At 34.4% G+C, this 13,383-nt stretch overlaps 2 protein-coding genes across 2 annotated transcripts; both read right to left on the bottom strand.

The window, feature by feature from the left end:
* Nucleotides 1-572: 572 nt before the first annotated feature.
* LOC100923460 (olfactory receptor 1009-like) lies at nucleotides 573-1,517 on the bottom strand. Its single transcript, XM_003773924.1, has one exon. It carries the CDS (start codon nucleotides 1,515-1,517, stop codon nucleotides 573-575), a length of 945 nt encoding a protein of 314 aa, XP_003773972.1.
* A 10,561-nt stretch (nucleotides 1,518-12,078) lies between these two features.
* LOC100923721 (olfactory receptor 1009-like) lies at nucleotides 12,079-13,023 on the bottom strand. Its single transcript, XM_003773925.1, has one exon. The coding sequence runs from the start codon at nucleotides 13,021-13,023 to the stop codon at nucleotides 12,079-12,081; it is 945 nt and encodes a 314-aa protein (XP_003773973.1).
* Nucleotides 13,024-13,383: the final 360 nt, after the last annotated feature.

The raw sequence follows: 13,383 nt of genomic DNA, 5'->3' as shown, positions 1-13,383 counted from the left end.
CCCTCAAATCTAGGGGGAAAAAAAAGGAATCCCCCCACCATTTGAACTATATTCCATTGGGAAAACATGAAAAATTTTTTCTCTTATTAAAGGGGTAAATAGATGATCAAAAGTCTTGATAAATAATAACATATTCTAATAACAAGTTCTAATTTATCAAACTCCTTAATAAAACAAGTAATCTAGGAAAAAATAAGATAAGAATGTACATTGTTTAATCAAAATTTAATTTTTATTTTAATATTTTCTCAATTACAAGTAAACAAAACAATTTATTATTTTTTTTATTTTGTGTTTTAAATTCTTTCCCACCTCTCTCCTCTTTTTCCCCTTTGAGAAGATAAGAAATTTTATACAAATAATACAGGTGCATTTATGGAAATCATTTCCATATTAGTCATGTTGCAAAAGAAAGTGCATTCTTAAAATATTCTTAGAGAAATAAAGAATGAGGTGGAGACTGCAAGATTCAAAAAGGTGCAAAGTGACCAACAACAAGATTTGTGCAATGAACATTTAGAGGTTTCCCTATTTGGCTAAGAATATATTCAAGTACCTATCTAGGGAAGAATTTAATTGCTGATAGAAACCTTGATTTTAGCAATGGTCCTGTGGATGGCATCTTTGACTTCTTTGTTCCTCAAGCTGTAAATGAGGGGGTTTAACATGGGGATCACTGCTGTGTAAAACACTGACACCACCTTGTTGAGGTCCAGAGAGAAGCTTGCACTGGGCCGCACATAGATGAAGAAGAGAGTCCCATAAAGGATGCTGACAGCAGTTAGATGGGAAGAGCAGGTAGAAAAGGCTTTGCGCCTTCCCTCAGCAGAACGGATTCTGAGGATGGCTATGAGGATGTAGATATAAGATATGATGATGATCAGACCACTGAACACCAACACTGACCCAGCCATGATAAAAAGGACGATCTTGTTGACTGAGATGTCAGCACAGATGAGAGTAAAGAGAGGTGAGATGTCACAGAAGAAGTGATTGATGACATTGGGGCCACAGAAGGGGAGCCGGAAAGCACCAGTGGTGTGAGTCATGGTGCTGGTGAAACCTGCAGCGTAGGGGCCGGACACCAGCTGGATGCAGAGTCTCTGGGACATGGCCACAGAGTAGAGCAAGGGGTTACAGATCGCTACATATCGGTCATAGGCCATAGATGCCAAGAGGAAGCACTCAGTGGCCACAAAAAAACCAAAGAACCATTGCTGCAAGGCGCAGCCCAGAAAAGAGATGGTCTTTCTTTCCTCAAAGAAGTCTCTCAGCATCTTTGGGGCCACCACAGAAGAGAAACTGATATCCACAAATGATAGATGACTGAGGAAAAAATACATAGGGGTGTGAAGGCGAGCATCAATTCGGATGAGGAAGATCATTCCCAGGTTGCCTGTCAGATTAAAGAGATAAAAGGACAGAAACAACACAAAGAGGGCTACTTGTAGCTTAGGATGATATTTCAAACCCACAAAAATGAACTCGGTGACCCTGGTGTAGTTTCCATTGGCCATTTATTCCTGGTGATCGCTGCTAAAAGAAAAAAAAAAAGATAATATATTTGGAATTCATGCTTTCAACATGAATGTCCATATCATATACTGACCCAGATGCAATACACCAGCTAGTGAAAGATGGGGCAATTAAATATACTAGTATCCTAGATATACTTCTATTGGCAATGCATTTTATTCATTTGGTGACATTATTTACTATTACTATTATTATTAATTATGATGATGATAAAAAGGACAAAAAGAAGAAGAAAAGAGAAGAAGGAGAAGAAGAAAGAAGCAGAAGGAGAAAGACAAAGAGGAGGAGGAGGAGGAGGAGGAGGAGGAGGAGAAGGAGGAGGACGAGGAGAGGAGGAGGAGGAGGAAGAAAAGGAGGAAGAGGAGGAGGAGGAAAAAGGAGGAGGAGGAGGAGGAGGAGGAGGAGGAGGAGGAGGAGGAGGAGGAGACAGGAGGAGAAAAAGAACAAGAAGAACATGAACAAGAATAAGAATAAGAGCAAGAAGAAGATATATCAAGTTGTGCAATGAATAAAGAAATGTTAAATTTGAGAAAACTTGAATTCAAGTGCTGTCTCACACATACTGGCTGTGTGACCCTAGAAAAGTCATTTAACATGAGCAATCACTTAACAGTATTAATAGTACTTTAGACAACTCTCTAGTTCTATATTAGGACCTTCTTTAAATTGATAGTAGGAGTTCCCTGTATCTCTGGAACCACTAGCCCTTCCCTATCATTATCATAACCATCTTAATATTATAATAACCTTCCATTATTATTTGATTTTATAGATTTCAAATTACTTTCATCTTCATCATCTCACCTGACCCTCATACAATTGTATGAGACAAAGTGGGTAATTTTCTCCCCATTTTATAGAAAATGAAACTGAGGCTCAGCATGTTTAAATGATTTGCTGAAAGATACAATGATGGTAAATGAAAAAGTGAAAAACAAAAACAAAAACTCAGGCCTTTTTATTCTTAAATAAACAATTCACATTTTAGGTAAATCTCTTATCAATTTAATCATAGATATATTCAGAGGGTTTGTTTTTGTTTTATTTTCCTCAAACAAACACTATTACTAATGTTTTGTTAAATAAAAAACATATCAGAATTTATACATATATTTATACATATTCAAATTTCCACATTCATTCATATAAATAGATTCAAAACAGGTATAGTATAATTGGGAGAGAAGGGGTGCAAGCATATAAAGGGGTTCAGTGACTCTTGAATTGATCCCTCAAGATAACTAAAGAATCCATGAAATAGAGATGCAAAGAGAGTTTTCTCCATGCAATAGGCACAGCTTGTGCCAAAACATCAAGGTGGGACATAGAATGCAGTGTATTGGAAAGAGCAACCTGTCAGTGGACAAGGATTTATCAAGTACTTGCTGTATGACCAAACCTGAACTAAGCACTGTTGGAGATTGGTCTGATTGGGATACAGAGGATTTGAATGAAAGTTATATGCAGGAATTATGGAAAGATCTATTAGAGATCATTATAATGGACTCTAAAAGCAGAACAAGTGTGAATTTCCCCTTAAAGAACCATTAGTTTCTTGAGCAGAGAGTGAAATGGCCTCTATATTTCAAGGAACCCAGTTCAACCAATCTTTCCTCTTGACTGAAAATTTGGGCACAAAGTTGTCCCTAAACCAATAAGTGATAATCATTTTCAAAAGGTAGAAACAGGGAACTGATTCCTTCCTGAGTTATTCTTTCTTCAATCTTGGACTGATAATTCAACATGAACACACACACACACATACACACACACACATTTTCACATATATACACACATAAACATAAATGTACCCACTTGTTAAAAAAAAAATTCAATTCAATGAGCATGATAATGCCTACACTGTTCATGGCTCCTCTACTAAGCTCTGGTACAACACAAATGCAAAAAGGGCATTTCTTTCTACAAAAAGCTTTTATATTTGTAATCCCACATTTAATTGGTGGGGGAAGTTTTTACTAAATGCTTTTTTGTGCTGAGCACTGTACAGATTTTATCACATTATATCCTCATAAAAATGTTGAAAGGCTGGTTCTATTATAATATACATTTTACATTTGAGGAAACTGAGATACTCAGAGGTTAAATAATATTCCTAGGGTCAAACAGCAAATAAATGTCTGAGATTAGATTTGAATTCAGGTCTTAGTGACTCCAGACCCAATGCTTTATCATCTCTGTCACCTAAGCTAGTATGGGACTATGCATATGAACAGGTAAATAAATGAAAAAAAACATAAATTAATGTGAAATAATTATGGGGATGACAGAATATGATGATGATATATACATGTATATGCATATACTTATACAAACATATGTATATGTACTTATATACATGTATATATGCATATAAATGCATACTTATACATAGGCATGTGTACATATATACACACATATCCATATAAAAGTACATATATCCTTCCATCAAATTGGACTGATAATTGTCTCTCATATACCATTTTCTATTTCCCAGTTCTGTTTCATAGAGATAAGTAATTCTAGTCTGCAATATACTCCTTGCTTATTTCCAGTGGAATTTCACATTCTTGTGTAGAATTCATAGCTTATTTCAAAGCAAATCTCAAGAGATAAGTCTCATGAATACACTTTTTTGTATTGATTTAAATGATAAAAATGACATTTTCTCCCTTTTATTATTATTAATAATCTCTATTATTAATTGAAGCTTTACATGATCTAATCCTTCCTTACATGCATATATGTATATGCATGTAAACATTTAGGTGCATATATGTGTACATTTATAGATAAAAGTTGGAAAGATTAGATTATGCAAGGCTTTAAATGCCTTTAATGCCTAAAAGGCTTTAAAGGACATACTGAGAACTTTGTATTTTATTCTTGAGGCAATGGTGAGCTACTGAAGATTTTTGTATAGAGCAGCAACATGTTTTAGGGATATCAAATTGGCAGTCATTCACAGGCAGGGTTAGAGCAGGAAGAAATTTGTAGCAGAGAGACAAATTAGAATATTGAAACAATCAATTTCTTTTTCTTATTCTATCTACTTCACAGAGCTGAAAAGTGGAACAAATCATATACAAACAATTAAAAAGTTAAACAAAACCATTGTTTACTCCCACCCTATCCAAACTACCAGACCCCAGCCTACTTACCTCTCAAAGAGAAAAAAGAAGTTGGCACTTAATTTGTATTCAGTTGATTCTATTTCAATACACTGGTGTCCTTTTAGGTGACTACCAGTCTTCCAAGGTAGTTTCATAACAATTCACATTAATCAAACTTCTAATCAAAATGCCAATACTTCTACTACAAGCCCTATATCTGAAGATGTCCTGCGGAGGAAACAAGTATTTTCTGTCTGCTTTTACAGTGCTGACTCTTTTGAAGGAAAATTTCACATTTTGTCTTTGGAAAACTCAGTAGGGAAGAAAATCACTGAATTTCATGAGACTCTTTAATGGAAGGTGATGTTCACAGCATAAAATAAGTACATGTCTTTAATGAAACCATACCTAAACCCTTTCAAGCAAAAGAATTTGTTAATCTTAAAAAAATCTTATCAAAGTATCTACTTTGAAATATCCAACTTCAGAAACTGAATGTCTTTTTTGTGATTCCTCTTACAGAGGATAGATCGAAAAATTGTAGATGGACTTTTCGTCCATGAAGGAAAAACCCATGGCTAGGATATCAAAGATTCATTGACACACAAATTTTTTTTAAGTAATAGCAAATAAAATTTATTCATTGACTGAGAGGAAGGGAGAAAATAACATTTTTATCATTTAAATAATTTCACTATTTGCTCAAATAACAAATCTTTCAAAAATTCTCACCTATAGTTTTTTTTTCCTAGCTTCAGGAGGACCATTTGATTTTTAACAGTTCTAGCCCATTGAGGACTAAAAGAGAAACAGAACAGTAACTGAATTGGTTAAAAACAACATGTGATCAATGTCCAGCCCAAGTTCTAGATGATACTCATCATCACAATCTCTGGTGTAGTATTATAATCTCTAAGACAACCAAACCATTGTCCCTTACTCTTCATTTGAATGACCTATTTGGGGAGTGGGGTGGACCTACTTTGTAAACTGTTACTTTTTTTCTAATGAAAGCTGAGGCTTTTTTTTAAATGGTGGTGGGGGTATTCTTGATTAAAAATAACTCAGCTTACATTTCTCAGAATTCCTTTGTTTTATTTGCAAAGCTTTACAAAAGGATCACAATCAGAATGAAGGATTCAATGTTTTGTTTCTCACCCTTACCCTTTCTCTTTTACCTCTTTTCTATACCACTATGGCTCACAGAGGTGACAATATTTCCCAGTAGTCTTTAGTTTAATTCTCATTCACTTTCACTGAGGAATCTTCCTTCCTTCTTTAGAAGAAATGTCGAGTGATTTTGTTCCAGCGATCTAAATTGCCTGGTCAAGGCTACTTACATCATGTTTCTTTTCTTTTTTTTCCCCTAAGGGAGCCAATGTCTCTCTAGTGTCCCCCTTCCTTGGGAGTTACAATGCTAACAAGAAGAGAAATAATTAAAAAGTCTTCACTACTTTCACATCCTAAACAAGTCCATAGAGATTCAATTTCATAAATGTTTTCTTCTGTCTTTCTCTTTCCTTACTCGTATCTTTATGAGTAAAGCAATGGTCCTTAAAAACCATATTACTCAAGCTAATGATTCTTGTGACTCCTCATCAAGTATCACTAAGTATCTGTAACATTTTGGCTAACATGTACGAATGGCATACCATGCCATTAAAGGTGAGTTAAAGGAATTCGGGGTGTACAACTTAGAGGGAAAAAAAGGAAAAAAAAAACTTTGAGATCTAGAAAAAAGTAGGACAAAATAGAATGAGAGATGTCTTCATTATATTCATTCTATTTGACTCCATCCAGAGAGTAGAATGAAAAGCACTGGAAAGAAGATGCAGAGTAAGTCCAGGCTCAATATAAAGGGGAGAAAACAAAACATTCTCAATAATTAAAAATGACCCTACTTTAAATAACCTTGAGCTCCCTTTCCTTCAAGTTCTTCAAGTGGAGGTTGGATCATTTTTTTCAATCAACATGTATTAAGTAAGCACTTATTATGCGTCAAGCACCATGGTAATCCATGAGAGCACAAAGATAAAAGGGAATTAATTGTTGTCTATGAGAGTTTACATTCTAATATAAGGGGAGATCATATATATGTACATAATATTTAGACACAAGAGATGGAGACTCATGTGAAAGGAGCATCCAGAATGGCAAGAATATGGGGTGCTTAAAGGAGGGATGTCTGTAAAAAAAGACTGAAAAGTAAAGAAGAGATGAGGTTGTGATTGTTAAATGCTTATTAGAGTTTCACTTGATACAATAAGTAATATTCATTAAGTTAGAAAGTAAAATGATCAAATCAATACTTAAGGAAAACTAGTTGGTAGCTGTGTAGAGCTATAGGTTCCAATGGAAAGAGATTTGAGTCAGGGAGACTAATTAGGAAACTATGTCAATAGTCTAGGCAAGAGATGCTGAGAGCCTGAACTGTATTGGTATTCATGTGAGAGAGATAAGGGATCAAGTATAACAGATGCTGTAAGAGAGAAAAAACAATATTTGGTACCTTATTGGATACATAAAAAAAAAAATTTAAAAGATTAAAAGTGTAGTAGGACCATCAAAAAGAGTAGGGAAGTTTGGAACAAACATTATTTTGGGAAAAGAGGACAATAAAGAAATAATGAATTCTATTTTGCACATGTTGATTTTAGAAATGCCTAAAGGACATGGAACAGATAGATGGTGCAGTAGATAAGAGCACCAGGCATAGATTCAAAAAGGTCTGAGTTCAAATACAGCCTCAGACACTAATTAGTAGCTTTATGACTCTAGGAAAATTATTTGTTATTTTCCTATAAACCCCTAATCTGTGAGCTGAGATCACACAGAAGAACTTGCAAAGCATGTCAGGTCATAGAGAGTCAGACAAAACTGAACAACTTAACAACTACAGGACTTGAGAGAATAATTCTATAAACCTGTATCTATGAGTCATCAGTTTGGAAATGATAACTGAACCCATATGAACTAATGATGTCACCAAGTGAACGACTACTGGGAAAAAACAGAAAGCTCTAAATTACAAGTTTGTTGTCCATTTCCAGTTATGGAGCTTGACATGACTGATAATGAATTGAGAATCTGAAAAAGACTAGAAAGGAGAACTAATAGATTGATATTAGTGTTATCAAAGCCTAAAGAGGGAATATTAAAGAAGGGATCTTAAGAATAACAAATGCAACCGAAAGGGCTACAAGGATAAGGATTAAGAAAAGGACACTAAATTGGACAAGAAAGAAATGACTGGTTCCAATTGAGTGATGAGCTCAGATGTGAAATTATGGATGTGAGAAGAGAAGAAGGACATGCACCAAATGACTTTTGAAGGTGTCTGGCCATGAGAAAAATAAGAGATATATTATGATAGATAATTGAAGTGGTAAGACATAGGGAGGGAAGTGTCTTTTGTCTTTTCTTAGGTGAGGGGAAGTTATAGGTATATCTAGTTGTCAGCAGAAATGGAACCGGAGACACACATACACACAGAGAGAATGACAGAGAGAAACAGAGACTGACAGACAGAATCAGAGACAGGCAGAGATAGAGAGAGACACAGAGACAGAGAGAGTTTGAAATTAACCATTTTCAGCAGTATTATGGAGGTTATTCTCAGATATTGGTTAGATAAGATGGCCTTTGAGGTCTTTTATATTTCTGAGATTTGATCATTCTATACCAGGATAATAGTAGAGATTCTGATCTGAAAAGGATGTTAAAGATCTCATAACACAGTTTCTCACTTTATAAGCTATGATCCAATAACATAGTTAATGAGTAGCAAAGCCAAGATTCAAATGAAAGTCTTCAAGCTTCAAATTCATTGTGTTTTCCATGTCAAAAGGACTAAAAGCTTCTTAACTATTTCAACTCAACAGACTTCTATCCGGTGTTTAAGATAGTCTAGATGCTGAAGAAGATAGGAGATAAGTAAGATAATTATTTCCAAATAAATTATAATTTAGTTGATTACCCAAAAAGAACAACTCCATCTTGGAAGTTAAGGGATAGGAAGCAAGATAAAGAATATAAATAAAGCAGAGGAGTGAGAAGGGATAGGGTAAATAGGTAAGAAGATAGTGAGTACAAATGGGAAGGAGGAAAATGCACAAATAATTATAACTTAGAATGTGAATGGGATGAAATTACCCATAAAAAGAAATAGAGAACAGATTTTAAAAATTGAATTAAATAATGTCATTTTCACAAAACATAAAAATAAGATATACACACAAAGATAAAATAAAGGACAGGATTATAATTTAGTATGTTAAAAAAAGACAGGAATAGTAATTATGATCTCAGAGGAAGTTAAAGTTAAAATAGATTTAATCAAAAGTGAAAAAACAGAGAAACTATAGTATGTGTCAGAAATATAACTCAACATTGTTCTAGACTATTTAAAATACCTATACAATATAAAATATGCCTGCCAACACAGACACAGGTACTATATGAACATAAACATAAATTATTTTTTGTACAAATAAACTCAGACCTAAATAATTGAAGTAATAATTATTGTTCATGGTTAGGTCTAGCCAGTATAATATTTAAATGACAATTTTACCTAACTAATCTATTTGTTCAATATTATCCCAATTAAATTTCTTAAAAATTATTTTGATGAGTTAGAAAGTAAATATCAAAATTCATTTGGAAGAATATAACGTCAGAAACTTCAAAAAAAAAAAGAGTGAAAAGATGGAAAAGAGATGTATTTAGCACTATCAGACCATAAACTGTATATACTGTTGAAATGTAAAAAAAAAATTCAATTAATTTAAATTTAAATTTCTTGTACATACAAAAGCTATGTATCAAGAATAGAAGAAATGCAAAAAATTGGGGGGAAACTTTCATAGACAATCTCTCAAATAGGATGTGATTGGGTTGGAATATTGTTGCAGGGCAGAAAATGAATGATGAGCTGCTTGATATAGAAAAAATATGGAGAAATTTGGACTCATGAAAGAAGATGTTTTCTACCTTCATAGAAATAGATAACAGGAAGAAATAAGCATAGGATGGTCTTATAAACATGTATATGATTATATATCTGTATATTTTTAAATATCTATATATATGTATTTATAAATGTATATATACACATATGTGAATATATGTATGAGTACATATATATGTATGTGTATGTGTAAATATATATACATATATATATATATATATATATATATATATATATACTAACTTAATTGTAGCCTTCTTTACAGTGGAGTGGGAAAAAATAAAGTAAAAATGAACAGCAGATGACAAAAGAAAATCAATAAGAAATCTGAGAAGCTTTGAAAATAATGCATAATATTTATTATATAGGTGTTCTTGAAATGGAAATGTATTATTTTACATTAAATATTCTCCTATGGTCTGCTTTTTATGTGGCAATTTTTTTTTCTTTTCACATTTTGTTTTTTTTTTTAATTTTCAGAAGAAAAAATATTGTTTTTTAAAGATCTGAAGAAAGAGATTTGTTCTTTCAAGGGGGCAAGAATAAAAAACCATTTATTAAGTTCTTCCTATGTGTCATTCACATTAAGAATCTCTGGGACTACAAAGAATCAATATGGTCCTTTCCCTTTAAAAGTTCGTATCGTATATAAATGCACTTAAAGGTGATCTAGAGTTGAAAAGTATGAGGTTTGGAAGGAATGGGAAGAAACCATAATGCCCTGATTCCAGAAATATATTAAAATTAAAAACTCTCCCGTCAGAACTTAGGGTCCAAATGTAAAATCCATGTTTCAGTTAAAGGAAGAGAAAGACCCACAGCTAGGCACTGTGCTTTGGAAATGATTGGAAACTGTCATGTTGGCTTGGTTCTGGGAAAAGATAGAGCACTGACTTGATTTGGAAGGTTTTCTACAGGAAATGCCATTTAGACTGTATTTTAAATAGTCAAAAATTTAACTGGAAGGGATGGGAAAGTATTAACAGAACTTGAAAAGATCAGTGATGGTTGGGTAGACAGATTGATTCATTCATTGATTTATAGGAACTTTAGAGTATATAACTGGATGGTAGGTAGTAGTTGTATTATTCTATTATACAAATGTCAGAGAAATTAAGTGACTTGTCTTGCATCACACAAGTGAAGAGATCAGAGATATGATACAAACTCCAAATCCATCTAACTCCAACATGCTTCATTTAGCTCTCCATAAAATTATTTTCCTACAGCAACCTTGTAAGACAGAGAGAGCATGGATTATTCTCCTCATTTTACAGATAAGAAAATTGAGACTTATAGATATTAAATGACTTACCCAGAGTAACAAAATGTCAGAATTTGAATGAGTTTAGGGTACTAAAGGTAGGAGTAGAAAGGAGGGCAAATATAAGATGCATTTAGGAAGTAGACTCAAGTCTTGTAGAATTTTGGGAGGTGCTATTAGACCCTAAAGAAACACTGACAAGCAATTAAATGTATCAGTTAATTTGGGCAGGGGGTAGGGAGGAAGTTAAATGGGAAAAATGGATTTGATGTCCATAGGTATGATAAGTTAAAGATATAAAAATAGATTAAATTGACAACTGAGAGAAGATTATTGAGATAAAAGCCATAGGAAGTGCTTACTTTTAAGGAAGAAAGCCAGTGAGGAAGACAAAATCGCTAGAATTGATCCTAAGGAATATTGCTGGGGAACTCAAGAAAGAGGAGCTCATGAACCCAAAGATTTCTTATTATCTATTATCTATTATAGACTTATCTATAAATATGGAGGCTTCTGCTTCTCTCCATATATTCCTGAGGTTTTGGAAAGAAAATTTAAGGTCCCTAAAAGAACTTAGAAATAAACCATTTCCAAAAACATGGGTAAAATAAGCAATTACTTTAGGTAATCAGTTGTGCTATACATCCAAACTCGTGGTCTTTCTTAGAGTCACAATAGTATCCTAGGGCCCAAGATAGGAATTGGTCAACTCCCCAATGGTTGTAAGTGACAGTTATTTTCAAAGATATAAAAGATCTATGAAATACCAGATTTTCCAGATTTTCCCAGGAGGATGATGCCCATTTATAGACCAAATTCTACCACCTTTGGGGAGCCCAATGTCAATAAGGCATTATTAAAATAATTTTGGATAATCAAGAACAGCAGTAGTTATCACTGGTATTTTTATGTGGGATGTCTGTTTGTGTATGTAAACACATATGTGCATATGAAGAAAAAATGTTTCCAACAAAATGAATCCCTCCAAAGGAAAAAAAAAGTATATGCTGAAGGCATGATTAGATAGAGGAAATAAGCCGATTGATAGAATAATGTGTTTCTATTAAATTATCTTCCATGGAAAGAAGAAGCATACAAAACCTGCAAATGCAAATTCTAGAATGCTGGAAATGTGCAATTTAATGGAACAGAGGCAAATTGATAAGGAATTTATTCCATTTCCTTTCTTGGAGAAGAATTTAATTGCTGATACAAAACTTTCTTTTAGCAAGTGTTCTGTGGAAGGCATCTTTGACCTCCTTGTTCCTCAGGCTATAAATGAGAGGATTCAACATGGGGATTACTGCAGTATAAAACACAGAGACAACTTTGTTAAGATCCAGAGAGAAAATTGCACCAGGTCTCACATAGATGAAAAAGAGGGTCCCATACAAGATGGCGACAGCAGTAAGGTGGGAAGAACAGGTAGAGAAGGCTTTCCGTCTCCCTTCTGCAGACCGGATCCTGAGGATGGCTGTGAGGATGTAGATATAGGAAACAAGGATGGTCAGACCACTGAATACTCCAACAGCTCCAGCAACAATGAAAACTAACAATTTATTAAGGCTGGTATCAGCACATACAAGGGACAGCAGAGGAGATATGTCACAGAAGAAGTGATTGATGACATTAGGGCCACAGAAGGGAAGACGGAAAGTAGCTGTAGTGTGTGTCATAGTGTTCATGAATCCAACAGTGTAGGGACCAACCACCAGCTGGATGCAGAGTCTCTGGGACATGGCCACAGAGTAAAGCAGAGGGTTACAGATTGCCACATAGCGGTCATAGGCCATGGACGCCAAGAGAAAGCACTCAGTGGCCACAAAAAAACCAAAGAACCACTGCTGCAAGGCGCAGCCCAGGAATGAGATGGTCTTTCTCTCTTCAAAGAAGTCTCTCAACATCTTAGGGCCCACCACAGAAGAAAAACTGATGTCCACAAATGATAAGTGGCTGAGGAAAAAATACATGGGACTGTGAAGGCGGGCATCAATACGAATTAAGATGATCATTCCCAGGTTGCCTGTTATGGTAAAGAGATAGAAAAACAGAAAGAGTACAAACAGGATGACTTGAAACTGGGGATAATATTCCAAACCGAGGAAAATGAATTCAGTGACTCTGGTGTAGTTTTCATTGGCCATTTACTTGGATTGATTTCTGCTGGGACAGGAAAAGATAATGACTGACAAAAAATGTCATTGACAGATGTTTTATAGCACTTTAAAGTTTACAACGCATTTTACATAATAATTTCATGTGAACCTGATAATAGCCTAGTGAAGCACATGGCAGAGTACCATGGAGAGATCATTAGCTCTGGAGCTACAAGATCTAATTCAAATACTGCTTCTGAAGCCTCAGTTTGCTCATCTCTCAAATGGAGGGCTAGGATTAGATGGCCTTATTGATTTTTCAAGGTTATGAGTTGAACAAGATTTTGTGAGGATCAATTGTGGTGGACTTGGATCTTTACAACAATGAGGCAATTCAAGCCAGTTCCA

Source organism: Sarcophilus harrisii, chromosome 6, assembly GCF_902635505.1.
Source record: "Sarcophilus harrisii chromosome 6, mSarHar1.11, whole genome shotgun sequence".
Lineage (NCBI taxonomy): Eukaryota > Metazoa > Chordata > Mammalia > Dasyuromorphia > Dasyuridae > Sarcophilus > Sarcophilus harrisii.
The sequence above is the reverse complement of the archived record's forward strand: the minus strand, read 5'-3'. Positions and strand labels throughout refer to the sequence as shown.